The 22,357-nt window shown below is 48.4% G+C and overlaps 1 protein-coding gene across 2 annotated transcripts in view; it reads right to left on the bottom strand.

The window, feature by feature from the left end:
• TRABD2A (TraB domain containing 2A) overlaps positions 1-21,841 on the bottom strand; it is an 84,800-nt gene extending 62,959 nt beyond the window's left edge. For both annotated transcript variants that reach the window (XM_075726981.1, XM_075726982.1), the window contains exons 1-2: positions 21,737-21,841; positions 13,303-13,863 (exon numbers count right to left, since the gene is read on the bottom strand). In XM_075726981.1, the coding sequence (XP_075583096.1) occupies positions 13,303-13,863; positions 21,737-21,841 (666 nt within the window). The remainder of the gene's footprint in view (positions 1-13,302; positions 13,864-21,736) is intronic.
• Positions 21,842-22,357: the final 516 nt, after the last annotated feature.

The following is a 22,357-nucleotide window of genomic DNA, read 5'->3' as shown; positions in this document are numbered from 1 at the left end:
CTTGGGGCTTTTGCTGCATTGTCCCTCTTCCTCAGACAGATACTGGAGCATGCTCATGAAATGATTTAAGTTTCTCAGCAAACATCTTTGTAGATCAAGTTTCTTTACTCTTCTGTCATACAGGCATGCTCTTCAGGTCCCAAATTAATTATGTAGCTCTTTTCTGACCTTGCTCTTCAACACTCTCTGAAGTGCTGACACCAGGACTAACTAGTGTTCCTGCACCGGGCTCCCCAGCACATTTCTCCCCTGCTCCTACCACTCACCTGAGGACTGCAACCTGCCCCTCATCTGCAGTACTGGGCTTGGCAGTCATGTTTGCTAGTTATCTTGCAAGCCCTTTGTACCATCAATGTATTCCAGATAAGCCCTCCAGCCTTACTAGCCTGACCTCCATGCTTTGCTTCTAGATGTACAGCCTTGCATTTCACAGCACTAGAGCAGCCCAGCTTTCCAGGTGACTCAGCTCTGCTCCTACAACTGACCCATTGTTTACCCCCCTCCCTCCTCCATCTGCAGGATCTCCATGTTTGTGCAAACAATTATTTGGTATTTACATCACTGACAAAGTGACCGGGTAATGAAGGGCCTGGAACTGATACCTTGAGTACTTCTTTACGAGCATCTTCTAGCTTTTCTCCTCCCTGGTGGAAGATGACTCTCTAGCTGCAGCCGTTTTATGAGAATGATCACTTCTCCTGGGCTTTTTACAATAAGCCACTTTGATTTTGTCTAGTCTGTACACCTGTATCAGAGTACCACCAGGAACAAAGTCAGAAGCCTTCTGACTTTGATACTCTTATCAAGATGCGGGATCATGTTTGTCTGACAAGGCCAGTTTCCCATTCAAGGGAAATCAGCTAGCATCATCCTGCCTTCTCTCAGCTCTTTACTAGGTGCAGAGCCTATCAGCCTTTTTATGCTTTCAGCAAACTGAAGTTTGGGTAGCCTGACAAGCTACCCACTCATTGTCCCAGAATAATGCTGATACAGTAGGTTTGTTCCACTCTCCTGAAGTTTTTCAAGTGCCTATGTTAATGATTCAAAGAGCTCCTTGGCTTAGTTTCTAAATATTCTGGACTGTAAGTTAACCATTGTTAATGTTTTGTACATTAAAAACACTGACATTTAACATTTTTCCTAATTACTGGAAGTAATTTCTTACTGGAGAAGAAAATATTCCCGTATGACCAAGCTATGAATACACAGTCTTCTCCTTTCCAAACACCAAGAAATAGTTACTGGTTATTTCTGACTTTTCTATTTCATAAGCAACAATTTTGCAACCCTGTTCAGTATGGAGCCTGTACCACTGCTAGGATTTCAATAGAATCCCTAATACATTTAAAGAATCCCTTCTTACTGTTCCAAAACCACTGCCCAAAGGCACTCCATTGGTACCCTTCAGTTCTCTCATCAATTGCCTGCATTTCCTTGCAGATTACTTGTCCACGTCGCTTCCTCTATTTTTCCATTCGTTGTATTTTGGTTTTTTTATTGCTGCTTTCATCTCCTCTGTTAACCAAAACAGCTTTTTTTAACTAAAGAATTCATCTTTGCAAATGCAGAATTGTGGTTTCTCAGGGATCTAATACAGGATTCTTGAACAACTCCCAACTATCATTCACATTTTTATGCTTAAGTTTTTCCTCCCACTTTATTTGGTCTATAATTATTTTCAGCTTGGGGAAATTGGGCCCCCTTAAAGCACCAATCATACATATTATTGGTTGGGACTACATATTCCCTTTTCAAATATCACATTAAGTTCAGTCATGATTACTTGTACCTAACCAAACATCCTTTTCAGTTAAGCGATTAATTCATTTTTATTAACCTGGATGAAGTCTAAAACTGCATTACTCCAAGCCAGCTGTGATAACTTCTAGATAGGGTGTTATTCACCAATCTGTTTCAGGTGAATAGGTTTCTTCCAGTGCTGCAAAAACATACCTGAAATACCTAAATGGAAGTATAATTTTTCTTTCTTATCCTCTGGCAGATTTTCAAGGAGCTGCTCACCCAGGCATTGCACAATGCTGATAACAAGTACTTCCATCCCCTGTGTTGTTGTTGATAAGCCACAATCCTGAGCTTTTCGGGTCTTCTTCTTTTGACTTACCAACAGCTTCACAGCAAATAAAAAGATAAGTGGTGTCACCCTCTCTTCTTTCTCCGTTTCATCCTTCCTAGAAAGCATGGCCACAGCCACTTTATTTTTAAATGTTCCAAACATGCAACTCATCCCACTGGACTCCAGCTGTAACAATAGCCCATTTATATTAATAAACAGGCCTTATAAATTCACACAGGGATGAAACTTGTGATCAAGTTACCCTAGCCTAACAAGTTACTGTACAGTGGCTGAGCAGCAGAGACTGTCGAGGAGCCCAGACTTAGGCCATACTGTATGAATTGTTTCAGCAGTAATGCCTCCATCAGCAGCTCCCAAACGCTCCTTATATGCCTGCATTTTGCAGGGTCAAGCCTTTGTGCAGGTGCTTGGGAAACTGGAAATGCACTTACAAAACTGGGAAATGCCCAGTGCAACTTGTTGAAACACTCAAGTTGCCACAGACCATGGACTGCTGAGAGGCAGGGAGCAAGCAGCCAGTCTGGGAAGAATAGGTCTCCTTAGTCACCTCTCACCAGTACAAGACCTGTTTACCAGGTACCCACCATGGTCTCAAGGAGAGTATAGATATACCTTACCTCAGGATGTCTGCAACTGCTTCAGCACAGAAATCTCAGCCCTGAAAATCGCCAGAGACCATTTTTACCAGACATAGCAACAATACTTCAGTTCCTCTCTCAAAGAGCAACAGAGGAATTTGGTACGTTTGCACATTGGGGGATAACCTGAAACTCCACGTGCAGGAATTTCCCCATGCATACACGGAAACCAGGGGAAGTTCTTGTATGATTATAGGCATGGGATACCACAAAGCTGAGGTTAATCAACACACACAGGTGGTCAAACTGCTGCACATTCCCAGCAAAATGGGTTGCTTTGGCCAGAATACAGTAAGAGCTTCAAAACTGAGCTCAGAATCTCAGCAGAAAACCTCTGTCTGCCTAGTGCTGGCTAAGGGCATGTCTTCCCTGCTGACACAGCCCTGGTCAAACATGCTAGCAACCACAGCATCAAGCCTTCCCAAAGCTGCACAGCCCTAAAGTGTCTAGTGAAAGACCTGGAAGAGCTAGTTTTGTGCTGATCCTGTGCAGCTGTGGAAAGCTAAGCTGCTTTAGCCTTCTTTACCACTGGATTCTGACATAATTTACCTGTCCTTCTGAGTGCATAGCAAAGGGGTAAAACTGTGGGAAGAGACCAGTGGATTTTGATCATCTGAGTGATTTAGCCAGCTCCACCCTGCAAAACAAGTAGAAGAGAAGCCCAAAGCAGTAACAAAACCTGCTTTTCACCCTGTTTCTTCAGGCGTACTAGGGAGCCAGGACTCAATGGTCTGATTAAATGTTTGCAGGTGGAGAGGCAGGGAGATGCATAGGACAATTTCCAGATCAAAGTTCAAATTTTCTCAGCAGCTAAAGTCTTTAAGCAGCTAATCCAGGACCCCCAGCAAAGACAAAGCTTTTACTTGAAACAACTGAAAATTTGGCCTACACTGAATCAGGAATCCAGGGCTGTAGCATCAGTAGCAGGGTCCTCAACAACACCCTGCACTGGGACAAATCCAGAAGCACATCACTGTAGGACTGCAGCTCTCCTGCTAGTTCAGAGCTTCTGGTGTTATTTCTATAACTGGTTCCCACAAGAAGTCCAAACACTTCCCCTGAGCTTGCAGGAAGCTCTTCAAAATGCCACAGGGTCCCAGAAAAGCAAAGCCAGGGAGCTGTAGTGATGCAGTCCCATGCTGCCTTGCCTCAAGTGTGAGTGAAAATAGGCTTGAGCTATGCTTGGAGCAGGCTCCTTGCTCAGCCAAGTAGAGCACACCATGAAACCCATCTCCTTTGGTGGGGGTAGGATGGCTCATCCTGTGTGACATTGCAGTGTGCCAACAAGTGCCAATTCTGAAAGGTGGAGGGGACTAACCATATTTGGGGCACTCTCAAGGCAAGCAACAAGGCATGATGCTCTCCCCATGACCCACACGTCTCAGTGGGGTCTCTCACTACAGCTATTGGAAGTGGCCAGTATGAGGATATCTCAACACCAGCCATGCCCAGCAAAGGCAGCCAGCACCTCAGCTTTTACCTTTGGGAGAGGAATGTCCATGGGATGACGTTTGCTGTCTGGATCAAGTAGTACCTGTCAGCAACGATTTATTTGCAGCAAAATCAGCCAGGTACAATTGCAAACCCAGCTGATTTGAGCTTTGACAGCCTAATGGTCCATAAAGGTGTATAAATATTTTTCTCACATGGTACTGTTTGGGGGACACGAGGGGAGTGGGATACACTGACAAATCACAAGTAATCCACACAGAAATTAAGGGTTTGAGTAAATAAGATGAAAATCAGACTCTAGTACTGAGTCCACTGACTATGCAGCCTCTGTGCGAAAAGAACTATGCTCAGAAAGCAAAATAGGTGAACACGAAAACACATAAAATCTGCCATTTAAAAAAAAAAAAAATATTTGCTAGAACATTCCTGTAATGCATTTACCAGACACTTCATGTAAGTCAATTCTGAAACAGGGTATCTTTCTAATTTGAGTTCTGGCCAAAGCTAGCAATCCTGCTAATCTTGTTAGAGACTGAAAAATGCACAAGGCCAGCTACCTAAATCTTCCCTTACACAGTTATATGACAGGATTGTGATCACAGTAAATTGCAGACTAAACACTGTTATGCATTTGGTTTTAATTGACAGGACTGTTCTTAAGTTGCATGGATGGATCCCTTCATAAACCTCTCCCTAGTTTCAGACTGCACAGCCAACTGCTCCCCACATGCTTGTCTGTTCACATTTGACCTCTGCATGCTCAAAAAAGATAAGCCTCATGAAAGGGAAGGAAATGTGGATGTCTGAGTGCTCCGGCAGGGACACTACCAAGCTTAGGTTGGCTGACCTGTTCCGTATCAACTTCCAAGCCCACCTTCTGTTCCCAGCAAGCCAATGGAGCTTGAAAGCTGATGTGTCTGAGCACCAACTTTTAGTGTCACTTGCCTCAGGTCACATCTCCAAGCATCTGCCTGCACAAACTGCATGCTCCAGGAGACTGGATAGATGCACTGTGACCCAGAGTGTAACCCAGACTGCAGGCGCTGCATGCAGGACCATTACACATGCCAGGGTCAGGCCTTGGAAGGAAAAGGGTTGTTGCATCCCCAGGAGCACCATCTCACCTGGCAACCCAGCCGGAAGAGCTGCTGCTTTCCGAGGGCACAGCACACACAGGAGTGATAGCAACACTAACCCAGAAGCCCAGCCTGCCCTGGCATCTCTCTTCCAAAAGAGAGCAGGACGACCAGGAGGAAGGAGAGCGAGCAGCCAGCTACCAGTGCTCCCAGCAGAGCCTGGCACTAGGTGAGTCTCATACAGCACACCTAGCCAGGCCCAGGTGGATGTACACGTTCTGTCCGCACCAGCAATGCTGGCATAGCTCAGCATCTCCAGAGAGAAGTCATGTCCTTTATTTCACTTTGGCCACCACTCTGGGAAATGCAGCCTCAGTTAGTTTTTGGGAACAACCTTCCCACACCTGTCCAGTGGGGCAGAAGCCCAGTATGCCATCTCCAGTGACAGCAGAGCACCTACAGAGCAGTTCTTCCCCTGGCACCTGCCCTCAATTCAAGCTGTCAGGGGCTGAGAGACGTCCTGAGCCAGAGATGGCACTTGGGACATGTATGAGACTTTCTGGTGTGACTATCCTTCATCAATCTGTCTAATCCCTTTGGAACTGTTCACACATCTTGGTGTCCAAGCATCCTTCATCCAGGCATACTGGAAATGAATGATGTCTTGCATGGATGTGCATCTACCTGCTAAGCCTGCTGCCTGATAATAATTTTAGTGAGGGACCCAATCTTTCCTCTGTTATCAAAACCGGTAAGAATTGTTCCTGCTGCTCCCTTTCTGCATTAGGCCAGATAAAGCAATAGACATCTTAAAATTGTGTTTCAGACTCCTCTTCCTACTTGCAAACAACCTTTCTAACTAGCTAATAAAAGCCTTCATGAAGATTATAGGAAATAATTATAGGATTATAGAAAATTGCAAGACAACAAGGATAATGGAAACCATACCCTTTCCAAAAATCATGACAGCTTTTTGTGAGCTTTCAAGTCTACTTGGTAAAGGCAATAGCATCAGTGAACAGAATTCTGAATGGAGTGTACAGCAGTAGGAATTCAGAGAAATACAAAACCAACACATCACCTAGTGAAGACAGGGAAAATAAAAATGGTAGCCAGCAGACCTGAAAATGTAAATGCAGATGAGAAACAACCGTGTAAGCTACTCAAGACCTCTGCAGGGGAAGTTCTTGCTGTACAGGATTCAACACACATCAACAACCCAGAGGGTAAAAAAACCCCAATAAACCCCAACTCTATCATTAATGGATTTTGCAGATAAAACAAAGGTCAGGGGAGCAAACTAATTAGGGGAAGAGAACAGAGGTGCTGTGTAATCTGGATCTCTTTTTAAAACAAAGATTGCCTGCTGGCTTGCAGTTCATCTTGGCCACAAAGCAGACAGGGACTGGATCACAACAAGAAGGGTAACTTTCTTTCCTGGGAAGCAGTGAGAGTAAAAAAGACTCTGAATCTCCCAAGCATGAGCTCTTGGAAAACCACTGTGCCTGAATGAGCCACAAACTCAGATGCATAAACAAGGGAAGATGAGGATAGTGATGATACCACTGGGTACACACATGCGTGACTGCCATAGCGCAAGACAGATGCTGCTAGGCTTAAGAAGAGCTGAGGGAACAGTTAACATGTATAGAATGTGCCCCGCTGGGAAAGGCTCAACAGGCTCCCTTTGCTTCATTTAACAAAAAGAACATTAGATGACAAACTGATTACAGTTACAGTACCAGTACAAGGTAAAGAAAGTTGATAGCAGAGACTGGTGGAATACAAAACCTCACAAAATCAAACAGTTGAAAGCTGAAGCTGGGCTGTATTCTCAGTCTGAACATGTCTGGGTTTGTTGAAGAAAACCAAAAATTAGTCTTTGGAACCACTGCCATGGGATAGAAACCCTGTCACTGGGATGCAGGAGCCAAGTGGAATCCCCATGGACCTAGCAATCCAGTCTGGGCCAAAAAGGAACCATCCTACAGCTGCTGGACAGGAGGGTGACAGCAGTGCAGTCCAGTTCTTAGATCAGAAAGGAAGCTGTCTTCTACAGCTCTGCAAGCATGTGCCTTTAGGTTGTCCAGACTGGTTGCAACCTTGCTGTCCAAGGGAAAAGCTGACAGCTACGGTCCCACACTGTTGTAATGGGCAATAAGTAGTGGGCCTTCAGGATGAGGCGTCAGATGTAGCCACAGCATCAGGCCACCGTGACCTATCACTGTAAGACTGCACCAAGACCTGAAAATGTGCAGACCAAAGCTTAGCACAGAGGCACTTGACTGCCTGACCAGCTGAATGAGCCAAGCCCACATACCCTCCCTGCTCCACACTCCTCACTGTTCATCAAGTTACTCCAAAAAGCATCCAGCCCAGACCTTCTGTGTGCTCCCTCAAGTGGCCTCCAATGCCCAGGACCCCTCCTCAGCCTCCTGACAGGGTTATGCTCCTCTGCAGCAATAGTACTTTCACCCAAAACTACAGGATCTCAAGTGTCACAGAGTGTGTCTGCCAACCAGCCCACCAGCCTTGTGCTGACTTGTCAGAGGAGAGCAGGATAACCCAGTCACGAGCGCTCTCAGAGCGGTGTATGCAACTCATCGACGAGCCCTCGCTAACTGGGAAAAGAGTAAAGTGTATTGCCATGCTTACATTGTAACACTGGGAGCCAGCCACAGGCAAGGAGTCATCCATAGGAGCTGCAAGGAGCGACAAAGCCACATTTACTGCCTGGCCATCTTCTGTTTCTGCCATGTAATATGCTGAGCAAAGGGCATTTTTTAGTGGGAAAATCCAGCTAGTTGATACGCACACAGAGTGCAAATGCAAGGAGCTTATAATGGCACATGTGACCAGTGCAAACCGGTGCCATGGCAAAATCCACAGGTTGGGATCTCAAAGCCCTACCACAGAGTCCAGGCTGTCTGAAAGTCTCCACCCTTCTGAATGCAGAGACAGCAGATCAGCAACTGAATTCCCCTTTTACTCTCACCTAGAGAAGAACCCTGAACTCCCGGGGTAGTTAATAAGATCTTAATTAAACTGTAATTATGACAATAGAAATGCGAAGCCTTAGCTATTTTGGTTCTCACCAGCCAGCCCATTCCCCATACCTGATGTCTAGACCTGGAGGCTGCAGGTGTGTCTACACACAAACTGAAAACAAAAACAAATCTAGGTCACAGACTCCAGCAGCCAAAGATGCAAATAGGATCAATTCAGTTGTTTCAACTCTAGTTCATGTGCAGAAAATGCTGATGTTCCCATCACCTGAGGAGGGAGGGCTGTTCCTCACACATACATCTTGAAGTTACACCCTCAGGGCAGAAGATGCAATCAGGTTACCGCAAGTAGTGTCCCGTCCAACTTGTTCAGCAGTGAGTGCTCTGCTCCTCTGTCAGCTCTTTCATCAAGCAACTGCTCTTTGCTTTGCTCTGAGTCTGGATCTGACTTATTCTTTGCAGAGCTCCCACCGTGTGCCTCTCCTTGCTCTTCCTTTCTCTGAGGTTCTCTGTTACTGCTGTGTGTCAAAGGTGAACCTGAATCGGGGTCTCGTGGATGGAAACACTGCCAGATCTGACCTCATCTCCCCAGAAATTCAAGGCAACATTATAACTGATCAACTCAATGTAGCAAAAAAGCCCTTTCTTTGAAATAAGGAGACCAGCACAATTCTCTCCAATTTCATATCATATCTTTTGGGCCTAATTTCACACCATCACTGCTGCTTCTCTAACTTCCTTAAAAGGAGGAAAAAAACAAACCAACCAACTCCCCCTTCCAACACAAAACAAGGCACAGGTGTCTTGGCTTCCTACTTTCCCCACATGTAGACTACATGATAGTTTTATACCAGGGGCTAACAATGGCGGCCCTTTCATCCAAGTGGGTACATAGATTAAGCAAGAAAAATGATGTTGGTATTATGTCAGGAGGCTTGTATTTGCTAAGCAGGAGTCTACAGCTCTCACAGAGTCGTGTTAGGGGTCCAGAACATGGAAGAGCTGGGAACCCTTTAGAGAAAAGCAGGAATCTCTCAGCACCTTGTTGCTTGCTTGTTCTCTGAGTAGAGATATGAACAATTAATGTCCTAATTAATGCAAAATGATCAATCCTAGAAGCTTTCGCTTCATTTTCTATCTGCAACTAACTGTATGAGGAAGTGGGTGAAAGATGCAAAAGACAAGACTTTCAAGTGCTCAGTCCCAGATCTGGAGCCAGGATTTCAGGAGCAGTAAGTCCTTAGTGGCTCCCTGCTTTCTACTGCCACTCAAGCAGCTCTGAAGACTACTTTTGAAGATGTAGCCATGTATTCAGATGCTCAAGTAGGAACAGAGTGCTGTGGCAAGGTCTGGACACAGGAAAGCTGCATGGGGAAAACAATTATCAAATCAAGAACAGCTAACAGGTGGGGTCTTCCATGAAGTGTCCCAAGCTTGGAGAAGCCAAACCAGCCAGTGTCTTGGCTAGGAAGCAGTGACAGCTGGCCAGTGTTTACCTGCTTAAGCCTCAGTCCCACACAGAGGGTAGACACAAGTCCAAACTTCTTGTGTTTAAGCTCAAAGGGGTCCGTGAGAAACACAGCCTGGACACCACCCAAGTGTGTCAAAGCAGAGCCTGTTTACAAGTGCATGGCATGGGACAGGCCAAGGCCAGCTCATTTTCTGAGGCAATACCAAACTCATGTTCATGACACTATAGCTGGAGCCAACAGCAAAGTGGCATGGGCTTTAGGCTGGAGCACTAATGCCTCCAATCCAGCAAACACGTAAGCACATGCATAACTTGAAAAGAACAGTTGGGAGGTCTGAGGGACTGACTCCAGTGCTGGGAGTCAGCAGTGGCAGATTGTGTATAGCTACAAAGCCTGTTATCTTCTAGAAGCCCAGATGCTGCTAGGAATGAGACCTGCATCCTTATAGGGTATTGCAACAAGAGAGGCACTGCCCATGAAAGAGGGTGGGGTGGGAGAAAAGAGTCTTTAACACAAACTAGGACAGAAACAGCGTGATACAGGAAAATAAACACCATGGCCCTGGCATGGAGACAGACTAATCTCTCCATACTCCTTAAAGCCGCATAGATCTTGGAACAAGAGAGAGGGATTGAGGAGGCAGTAAAGTATTTCACAGAATGTGTACGCATCATTGTGTACCATATAGAAATGATACGTTTATGGCCTGGCTATGCGAGCAGCCAGCCTGAGTTGAGCAAGAACAGATAGATTTGGCAGGTAAAATAAGAAAGTCATAAAACAAAAGATAAAGAAGAAACTGGAACAAATATAGCTAAAGAAAAAGTGCCCCATGACAGGCAGTGTTAGCTGTTGTATGTGTGGGGTTTTTTGTTTATTTTATTTTTTTCCTCTCTCTCGTCACAAGGAGGAGAAGGAAGTCTCTAGCTTGGGTTTGTCTGCACTTTGCAGTTACTGAGCAACTGCAACCCCATGGAGACAATCAATCATATTCCAGACCTTCACCTGCAATAGCATACCCACACCAGCCAGGCTCTGTCCGATAGCATGAATCAAAAGAGAGACCTGGCTAATAACAATGTGTTGCTTGTAACTGGCCTGGGAGTCCTCCTCACCAGGTAGTACAACCTGTAAGTGAAAGAAAGAGCAAATCCTTTGCAGAAACATAAACTGAGAGCACTGAACTTGCGTCTCTGCCAGGTAAATCATCTCTCTGCAACTCTGCTGCAACAAAAAATCATTTCTTGCACAGAATTAGACCATTCCTCATGGTTTTGTGTACCTATTTTCCCCAGCAGAAGTTTGTAAGTCATCCTTGTGTGTTCACTCACTTGAAAGGCAGACACAGAAGTGGTCTGATGCTGGGGGTTCCCAGACAGCAGCACAATACCAAAGGAAATAATTTTCAAAGAGCCTATTTCAAAGTCTTTGTTTGGTTTATATTAGACACATAATTAACTCAACTGCCTGAACAAACTGAGAAGAAGGCTCTGAAATCAAAGATTTACAGAATTGCCAACCACGAGAGTTCACAAAGTCAGGTTCTGAAACAACCATGAAATTGGCTTAGAAACATAAAAACCATCTGCCTCTGGTTCTCTTTTTCCTTAAGCCGCCTGTACTGGAAATCTTGTACTGGGCAAAACTGAGGGTGTGAATTTGCAGTGCAGTAGCTGCTCAAGACCTGCTCCCACAAGGGAAAGCAGGTGTAGGAGGAGCAACAGTTCCTGTGATGCACATGCACATCTCCACCCACTGTGGGGTAATCACAGGCTGCGATTTTCCTGACTAGAGCTAAGTTTCTTCTGCAGTTCTGGTTACCCTGACCCCCTCAGCTGGGCTTTCACAATAAATGTCACCAGGTTGGGCAACTCTGGATGTTGCAGCTCTGTGTCCCCACCCCATGCAGCTTCCTGGCTCACATGGTATTTATTCCACCTGCAAAACAGCATAGCAACAGCAGTTCTTTGAAGAAAGCTGTGTGAAGGCCTAAAGTAAGTGTTAACAGTTGCATGAGCTTAATGGGGACATGATGTGCAACCTTATTTTTCAGCCTCCCTACCACTGTCTTACAAGGCAGTGGAGAAAGCACATCCCACCCCTGCTTCATGCTAAACCAGAGGGGCAGTGTCAGAAAAAGAAGAACAAAGGCAATAATGTTAATAAAGCCTCAACCAGGCAAGAGGCAGAGGAGATGTGACTTCCCAGCCCATTCCTACTGCAGCTGTGAGCAAACAGCAACAGCACGAGGATTCAAAGCACAGTTAAGCAAACGATTGGAGATGCAAATGAGGTTGGCCAGCTCCTCATTCCTTTCCACAAGGAAAGAGAGGAGTGCAGATGCCCTGCCTGCAGTTAAGGACTGCACAAGCAATGCACCCCGGGCTGCTGTGCTATTCACTGCACCATGGCCCCCTGCCAAGATTGGCCAGGGTAGCAAGCACTTCTGACACCTGACCCAAAGTGCTGTCCCTGCCCTTGCTGGGCTGCACCTCCCCTTCTGCTCCTTCCCTTCCAGCATGGGAAACTGCACAAGTGATGTGACAGGATGCAGGGGAGGGTCAAGCACCAGTCGAAACTCCCCAGCCCCATGACCAAAGGTCCTCCCACCTTGGATTACTAGGCATGCTGCAACAGCAGGTCTCACCTATTCCTAAGCAAATGTTACTTCCTCTCCCCAAACTAGCATCTCCCTGCAGCAGAGGTGCCCCAGGCCAGAGAGCAACCTCATGCCTGCTTGTGATCCCACCAGGTAGGCAGAGACAGCAGACACTGTCCCTGGTGTATTTAGTTCAGAGAGGAGAGCCCATGACCGCCCCATCCAACACAAGGACAACACAGAGGTTGTTCTGCTTGCCTGGTGTGACACTGCATGAACAACGGTGCTAAACTCCAGCTGGCTTGCAAACACAAAGACACTTACACAAGGGCCTGCACTAGTCTGTGGAGTTCCCTGCAGGAAGCTGTGCTGTGCTGACGCTCACCTGGTCTCAAAGGAAACAAAAAAAAAAACCCCAAAAACAAACAAACAAACAAAACCCACAAAACCAAAAAACACTTCTTCCCCAATGCAGAGGATGGGCCACTATATCTCAGAGCACTGAGAGGTCCACTGGGATACTTTTCCAACCGGTGGTTACTTCTCAGCTTTACTCACAGCATCCCTGCTTCCCTGAAGTGATCACACCTTTCTTCTTAACTAGCTATTAGAAGAGCAAGTTTAGACAGCGAGCCCCAGCCTGCCCTGGCAGTTTAGGCAGGGTAGCCCACTCAGGGTCAAAGAGCAGACATCCAAAGATCCAGTGTCTCTTAGGGTGGAGCCTGTCCAATGCTGCCCAGGGAAGAGGAGAGAGGTCTCCCCAGGCCAGGTCTAAATGAATTTGGGACATGGCCTGAACTCAGCTAGCAAACTCTCCTGAGGGCACAGGCAGAGGCATGGGCTGCAAGGAGAAGATGCGAGTCTCTGGGTAGAGAGCACTTAACCCATGCTCCAGCCTGTCCTCTTGCTGCTGGGATATCTACCCAAGCAGACATCCTGGCACCCTGCACACCACTCTGTCTCACCTGGGAAAAGTTCAGCCCATTGAGCGGGTGGCACTGCTCCTCCACTTTCTCCACAGCACCTGTTTGCTTCCTCAGCCGCTCTGCTTCCTGGGCCAGGTACAGATCCAGGACGGGCACACCTCGTGACTTGATGTCTACTTCTGTCAGAGAGTTCACCATCAGCATCACCCACACTGGCCTCTTCCGCTCCCAGTTGCCAGCAATGGCGTTGAAGAGGTAGTCTGCATACAGCCCTTTGCCCCGCTGGTCTGGGGTCATCCAGGACGGCATCATGAGCTTGACATACTCCAGGTGCCGCTTGAGTCGGCGGTAGATGTCACGGGGCAGCACATCCTGGAGGTTCTTCCCCTGCGGCAGGAGCTGGCAGCTGGTAAGAGCTGAGATGGTGTAGGGGTCAGTGAGGTCCAGCTCGAAGTACACGATGTGGCTCTGCTGGAAGGCCTTCTTGGAGTTCTCTGGGATGAAATCCCAGACACGCGTGTATGGGACATGGATGGTGCCAAAGAAGTAAGACGGGGGATCTCTCTTGATGGTCCACAGGAAGGAGTTCAGCTCGCTTTGCTGGGGGAGAGGGAAACACAGCTGAGTAAATACACACATTCATGCTGGGCCACTGCAGTACAGGACTTAAGGAAAACATGATGCCAAGCCAGCAGGTAACCTGGCTCAGCAGCTTGCCAGCAGGGACTTTTCCTCAAGCAGTTTTTCCTCACACAGAGTCCTCTTTGACCATCCTTTTTCTCAGGTTTTGAGGTCAAAATTCAATTTTCATTAATTAAAAACACAAGAAGATTGGCCCTGGCTTTCTCCTCCTGAAAGGCAACACTGGGTCTTCTCAGCAGTAACACCACCCCAGCTTGTCACCCAGATATATGCCAAAACCAGCAGCAGAGCACAGCCCAAGTGGGCCATGCTCCAGGCAAGACGCTTACTGAGCTTCCACCTTTTATCGAGTCAAAAGCTGGCATCGCTTTGCTGAAGCAGAGCCGGACAGCAGGGTTTCAATCACCTTCACCTTGACGCCTCTCACTTCAGCACAGCACGGCAACTTTCATCAAAGAAACTGCTGTGACACTTAGAGGGTGCTGCAACATCTCAGAAGAACTTTCTGCTCTGAGCAAGACACCAAACAGAATACCACAAAACACAGCTGGCAGGCAGACTTGCTGGAGCAGGTCAAAATACAGGATAGGGATTGATCTGCTGGGGATGTAGCACATGGCAGACAGACACACAGTCAAGAGCCCTCACAGCCCAGTTCTCTTTCTCAAGAAGCAGAGAAGCACATGCAATACTTCGGAAAATAAAGGAAGAAATTCTGCAGGCCAAACTCAGCCTGTGGTTCCAGGGAATACTCTTTTAAACACAGAGAAGGAAAAAGCTTCTTTCTTAGATTACTTTTCAAGATCTCTCAAAAACCACAGCCATCAGGAAATCAGAACCCGACTAACTTTGTTCTGCTGCAAAATGTGCCTCACAGCATCCCTAGGAATACCGGAGTGCAGGGCTGTGCTCAAGCCCTAAGCAATCCCACAGGACAAGAAAGCAGATGGGGCAAAACAGATCCTGCTTGGATTCTGCCAAGTCACTTTACACCAGCAGCAGGCATGACCTCCGTCACCTACACCACATACGCCGCTGGTGCAGTGGTCCTTACTGGAGTGATGGACACAAACAGTTTCTATCTGTCTGTGCAGACACAAAGGGGTAGCCTTTGCATGTCCAAGTAAGAGTATGGGCTTCCAGATGCACTCAAACATCTGGTCAGCCTTTAGCCAGCAGACAACTATAACCTCAGCTCTGAGGCTAAGCATGCATGTGTGCTCATATAAGAAGGCTCCCTGACTGTCAAATGCAAAACAGGCTTCTTGGAGGAATTTATTGGAAGCACATTGCCAATAAATTTCTGATACTAAAGACGCAGGGTCAGAAAGGTTAATCTTAAAGACTGGTCTGCAATGGCTCATCCCAGACAACCTTCTCCAGCAGCTCTCTATGTCAAACCCAGGCCACAGATCAGGCAGCACTTCAGCAAAGTGCTACCTCCAGTCCACCTTACCAGCATGGACTAACAAACCAAGTATATACTCCAAAGAGCAATTCAGACGCTTCTGCAGCATGTCAAGAGTCTGAAGGATACCTCAGACCTTGGTAACACCATGCTACAACTCCTGATCCTATAGGACAGTCCTGGAATGCACTCCTGAATTACAGACCGTAAAAGGTCTCCTGAAGACCACAGGAAGAAGGGAGAACAAATGTGATGCAGCACCAAGAGGTAATGAAGATACAGGGCAACAGATGAGTATGAATCTGAAATACACCCAGGAAGAACATAGGAAAATGAATACGCAAAGTAAAATGAGAGGGAAAACGAGACAGGATTTCCTCCTGTCATTAGTCAGGAGGAAAAATGGAAGGACATACCACTGTGGTGAGAAATGAACGGAAAGTAGTCGTCAGCCAGCAAGGAGAAAGAACCAGAAGTGCTGCTTTGTATCTACAAGCAAGCAAAAAGAAGAGGCACCTGGGACAGGCATGAGGTCGGGAGGTCAACACTCCTCCACTTCGCACAAGTCTGATCATGTACATGGCAGTGCACAAGAACAGCCACAACTGCAAGCAACTGTAAGGAACAAGCGGTCACCAGCCAGCTTAAAACTTCAATTCAGCCCCTGAATAAACCCAGCCAGAAGGCTCAACCCCAGACTGATAGTACCAGGCTTTAACACAGATCATCAGCGCTGCTCCGGACTACTGCACACAGCCCAGCTAGAAAGGTGTCTGGCATTGCACTCTCACTTTCTTTGCTCTGCAAATCACCCAGCTTTCACCACTGGATACTGAAAGCAAAGTAATACTGCCAGCTATTAGTGGTACCGCTGAGGAAATCACATGGGCCATCAGGCACAGAGTAAATAAAGTCTTCCTTTAAAGAGCCTGCAGCACAGGCAGAAGGAAGAAGGCTAAGACCTAGCAAAACTTCTCACTCAGTCCTAGAGACTGAGACCTTACAAAGCAGAGTGGCTGGGCGCTCTTGCTGGCACTTCCATGCCAAAAGGAGCAGTCATGAACTTGGCAACCCACCCCAAGCGCCATTCAGACCTCCCTTCTCAGAATTGCTTGGAACCTGTGTGAGGGGCCAAAGAACAGGCCCCAGTTTCCCACCATTGATGGGAAACTTCCCCAGACCCTGCAGAGCCAGTTTCCAGGCACCAGCAGTTGGTTATCATCACCAGGTGATGCAACAACAGACGCTCACAAAGCTCACTTCCCTTCCAAAAGGCGCCATTACAGCTGCTCGGGACATGCTAGTGCCTCACACTCCTTTGGCATCTCCTTTTCCTTCAGGAGGTGGAGACTGCTGTCCCAGCACTGCTCTGCCTCCATGCCAGACCCCTGCAAACAGCCCAGCACTGCTTTGTGTGAGAGGGGATGGGTCAAAGTCCTTGGTGTGCCTGAGCAGGTCTGTGCTTCCCCTGCTTATCTTCTGGCACTCTCACGTCCCTGTGCACCTCCTGGAGCTCACACATGTTTCACTGCGGCTTCAGAGAGGGAAAAGCAAGGGTATAATCTCTCCCCAAGACTGTAAAAGCGGAGCCATTAAACAATGCGCTAGGTGACTGTGAGATAGCACAGGAGCGGTGCCGAGGCTTGTTCAGCATTGCAGTACACGCCATCACTGGCAGTGCCTCTCTCTCACCTCAATTCCCTGAGAGCATGCAGTAGATAAAGGTGCTACAAGCCAATTTTCCTTTGCAGTAGGATCCTGCTACACAGCTGTTATACCAGAAAAGGGTGCTTTAAAACCAGCATAAATTAGCCACGGAGGTGTCCTGGAGACTTAAGAGAGCTGGGTTGCATAATTCCAGGAATTTCACTTTCAGCAGCGTAACAACAAGAAGTCAGGTTCACGTATAGATCAAGATGCATATTTCTGTCTCCACTCTCCAAGTTACGGGTGGTACTCAGTGCATTACTCATGATGGGAAAAACTAGGAGCAAGGGGAAAAAATGGAGGGACAGCCTAAGGAAGAGAGCAACAGTCCCACATGAGAACACAGGTCTCCCAACTTGCTGCCGCACCAAGATCTGAGGCAGTGTCACAGCAGCCATACCACACCTCCTCTGTGCCTCAAGTGTAACCTCCCACCACGTAGACCCAGATCATGGTATTTCTGAATGCTCAGCACTGTGGCACAGTGCCTTCTTCCCTACCTTACCTCCCCAGGTGAACAACAGCTGGCTGTGAACTGATTGAGGGTATCAGCCCAGCCAAAAAATTCCTTGGAACAAAAACGGAGAAAGGCTTTTCCCCAGCCAGCAGCGGAACGAGGGAGAAAGAGCTGCTCAAGCTGGGACCTATGGGATCCGCTCCCTGCCATGAGACTGGGAAAGCCTCCCTTCCCAACAAGGGCTGCACAGGGGACAAACTCCACCGCCCGCTGTGAGATGCAATGGGGGCACATAAGGCCAGATAATGCTTCCCCAAAATGAGCATGCAACAGTGTCAAGCATTGCAGAAATCCTGGAAAAGCATGGTGCATGTCAAGGGGTTTTCCCCAGGAGCTGAGGGAAGTTCTAGGCAGGAACAAAAAGCCCTGAAGAAAGGGAGAGTAAAGTGATGTATTGCAGATCAGTAGCTGAAACCAGAGCATGCTAGTCCTATATCCCAACATCTGCCTTCTAATCACATAGCTGGTTGTCCACAGGTGGCACTGGAAAATCCCATGACCTCCTGCCTTCTGTCTGCTTCAGCAGAACACAGGCTCTGACTGATAGGTATTTTCATTATCTTTCCAACAGGTTTCTTTTCTTAAGATTTAAAAAACCCAAGCGTCAGATTCTGTCCATTTTAACCACCCTCAGCAGCTTGCTTTTCCAGCAGTATTTATAGGTCTACCATAGGATGCAACCTGTAGTCTTCAAATACACAAACACTACTGCATTTGTCAGACATCACACATCATTTCAGGTGAGGCAGCAATCATTCTGCTGGAAGAGTGGTGCCAAAGAGGATCGAGAAAGTGTCATCTTCTTCTGAGAAACTAGCTCAAATTGGGCTAAATGATGTACTGACTGTCAAGAATAAAAATTATGGTAAACATCCAGAAAATAATGCAGCAAAAAATGGAGGAAACAAAGAATGCATCTAGGGGCAGAACTCTGAACGTCTGCAAGAGCATGGGAGTTTAAAAAACAAAAAATTCAAGAGGGAAGGTTGTGGTGATATGGGGAACAGAGGCTCAGAGGGGAAGGAAAACTGGTGTCCAAAGACTGAGGAACTGGATGCGAACTCCAGACATGGAAACCTACACCCGGTCTCCTTCCTTCTACATCACTTCTGCTTCCTTCCATCTTCTGTCTGTCTCATCTCTGTAGACTACACATTTTCCAGCACAAAGTGTGTAACTTGCTGTGCACGTTAGGTGCCCTCTGTGGCTTCAGTGTCTTTCAGGACCCCTAACCCTCACACTCATCATTTGGCCCCACAGCCACATCTTCCAAACTTCAGCCCAGGATTGCACTGTTTTCTTGATGCACAATATTCTCTTAAATTTTTTTGCTTGCTACAGAAGGCAGAGTATGTGGCATGCAGTATTTCACCCAGGCAGGCAGCCCTATAACCCTCCCTTATATAGCTTCTCCCTCCCTCTTATCTATCCTCGTGTCGTATCTTGTCATGTTCATTTATACCTAACTGAGGCAAAGACTGTGCCTTTACTCACCATATAAAGTGCCCCATATATCTACAGTAATGCACACAGAAATGCTAGGCATATTTTTAACAGTCATTCTCTTGAGCTTTTGCCCACCTGCATTACTGACACTCTCAAACTCAGCTTCAGACTGTAAGCAGAACTTGCCTGGGATAAACACTGCACTGGCTACAACTATTAAAAGAACATACATTTGGTCTCTGTTTGCCAGAAATGAAAAAAAAAAAAAAAATTTAAAAAAAGGATTTTTTTAACTAAAATTCTAAGGGTTGAGAGCAGATTACTTGCTCTGCTGAAGTGCATATATGGGGAAAGGTAGCCATTTAAATAAATTGGTCCCCTGTCAGGAACAACGCATCATAAAATACTAACCAGCTACAGTCACAAGCATTCTGCTGTTAATCCCTGGATTCTGGTTTTAAATTTACCAATACGCTCCAATGTTAAGCAAAAAGAAAGCACCACCAGACCACATTACTTAGCGACTGGAATATAACCCAAAGGATTCTAGCATACGTTATTTTAGATTAACTGTTTTCAAAGCCTTTCTTTTTCCCTATTAAAAAAAAGAATGATGGGGCACATTATTAGTTGCAGCTTTAACTATAATTTGGAGTGATGATGAGAAAGCCCTCTGAAGTATTGTATGTGCGTTCCTTAAAATAGCAGCTTCTCTCTTCCAGGCACTGATACACATATTTCTTTAATGACAGAAGCTTTAGGCAACCTTACAAAAAGAAGCAAGGTATACCTGTAATCTAGAGAGGTAAGCAAAGAGTGCCCATAAAGAATTAAGATAAAAGCAAACAAAAATGCCTTCCCGGATGATGCAGGGACAAGGAGCAATATTTTTTCCCAAGGGTGTGGTGTAAATATTCATAAGGATACATTCAACAGCTTTGCAAATAAGGCAGACACTGCCATTCCTAGACAGTGTGGCTACCACCACTGTCCTAAGGACCCTAGGAAACAGCCTGCCAATACCAGAACTACAGGTGGTCTCACACTTTAATGACAGAGTAATCAGCAGATAATGAGATATCATTAACACATTTCACCTCCAGTTTTTCTGGTAACTGGCAGAAGTCCAGTCAATGGCTCCTGAGGAAAACTCCCTGCCTGTCTCACCAAACCAGTGAATTAACCCATTTCCACAAGTACGGCTTCTGCTGCTCAGGCTCTCAGGGGCTGTCCCTTTCCTTCTCCTTGCTCTCACTAGCTCCTTGCAGTAGATTCACACCAGCCCGCAGCTTTTGCACTTCATGCCCTCAAGAGGAAGGGGGGACCCGCTTCAGAGGCTTGACCTGGCTTTATGGCAGCATCACTGCTGGCCACCTATAAATCCAGCTGACAAACTGGTTCCAGGCACAAGCAAATTGGTAAGGCACCCTCCCCCAAGGTAGGGTTAAGCTCTGTCTAACCCAGTGCTCAGGCAGACAGCTCCAGTGAGGCACGTGTAGCTTGGCACATGGTTGAATCAGCAGTGCCCTAAATCCCAGGACCAGACGTCTCAGCCTCTATGGCTGCAGGGGGGCCGGCATGCTCAGCTGGAAGCAGCAAGACCCCTAGACCAGGGGCTACATGCAGGCGCACATGCAGGTGAGAGAGGAGCAGACCTTCTTCACAGTTGCAAAGCTTTCTCACACCTACCCTGCAGTGAGCCCTCTGTGGCATTAGCACCTCCCCAGGGCAGCAGGTACTTCTCAGGGCTTCCAGTTCCCTTAACAGCTGTGCTGGAGGAGGTAACCCTGCCTGGGACAGGAGATGAACACAAATGGCAAGACACATGTGCCCCCCCGGAGTGTCTCAGGTGCACAGCACCTCCGGTCAGGCTGCTTCCAGGTCCAGGCAGATGCCAACAGACAGCATGGATGGTCTGCTAACACTAACAGGCACATTAACACGAATTAAGTTCAGGAAGGCTTTTCCTACATGATTTTTGGTACTTTCATCTTGGAAACTTCAGCGAGAACTGCTTTTTCTGTGTCTGATTTTTAATGGCAATGACACTCTGTTCGTAAGTGTCACACTGGCCAGAACATCAACCCCAACATGCAGCGGGGACCCTCACCGGCGCTTACTACCCACCAGAACCAGGTCAGCCCAAGCTGCTCCTGGTTACTACAGTCAGGCAGATGAGGCTAGAGGACGAGCAAAATCTAACACAACTTACAACCCTGTTTCAACTTCAGGGGGGCGGCCATTTGCTGGTCCAAACCTGCTCCACCATGCTCCGCCTTCACCAGTAAGGCAAGAGGCTACCCCCATCGAGCGATGCTGGCAGCAGGTCACCCCAAGCGAGCCTGTCCGGTTGCGAGCGGCGTCGCTCGCCCCGCACAGCGCAGGCAAAAATCCTGCCGGGGCTCATCCCGGGGTCTTCCTCCTCCGTTACGCTCCTCCGCCAGCACCCAGCGGCCGCCGTCCCACCTGGCGCACAGCCCCGAGGAGCCACCCTCCCCTCCCCGCCCCGCTCCCGCCGCCACCCGCGCCCGGGCGACCGCTCGCCCGAGCTCCGCACCCCGCGCCCGCCGCAGACCGGGCTGAGCCGCCGCCGGGGCGGCCCCGCGCCCCTCTCGCCACCGCCCCCGAGGGACGGAGACCGCCGCGCCGCGCCCCCCCGCTCCGCGCAACTCCCGCGGGGCCGCGGCAGCCCCCGCGCTGGTGGCCCCGGCGCGGCGCGGCGGCGGCAGAGCACCCCCCGCACCGGCGCTTACCTTTCCGCGGAGCGGGCAGGCGCCGGCGGGGCCGCGGCTCTGCCGCGCTCTGGCCAGCAGGAGGAGGGAGCCCTGCAGCAGGCAGAGCCAGCCGGGGTGCACCATCCCTGCTCGCTCCCAGGCTTGGCACAATTTGGGGATGGTTTCCCTTTTCTTTCCCCCCCCCCCCCCTTCTCCTGCTTCCACACCTCTCGCTTTTTTTTTTTTTTTACCCCCCCCGCTTTTTTTTTTCCCCTCCCTTTTTTTTTTTTTTTTTTTTGGCCGATCGACCCAATCATAGAGCCCTCGCAGGAGCGGCCCCGTCCCCCAGCCAAGTTCTCCAGCCGCTGCCCCCTCCTCTTAAAGGGTCCCGTGCCGGGCGGGGGGGGCGGGGGGGGAGGAAGGGGAGGGCGCGGGGCCCGTCGCACCGGGGGCGGGCGATGGGGCAGCAGCGGGGGGGTCCCCCGGGCCCCGCCGCCGTCGGCGGCGGCGCCGGCAGGCGCTGCGCATAGCGGCGAGATCCCGGCCTGGCCCCGGGGGGCTGGGGCGCCTGCGCCCCCCGCCCCGGCAGCCGCCGGTGCGCCCCGCCGCGCCCGGGGCCCGCAGGCAGCGCAGCGCCTCCGGCCCTGCCCGTCCCCTGCC

This window comes from Pelecanus crispus, chromosome Z, assembly GCF_030463565.1.
Source record: "Pelecanus crispus isolate bPelCri1 chromosome Z, bPelCri1.pri, whole genome shotgun sequence".
Classification (NCBI taxonomy): domain Eukaryota; kingdom Metazoa; phylum Chordata; class Aves; order Pelecaniformes; family Pelecanidae; genus Pelecanus; species Pelecanus crispus.
Note: the sequence above shows the minus strand (reverse complement) of the source record. Positions and strands in the feature narration are given on the sequence as shown.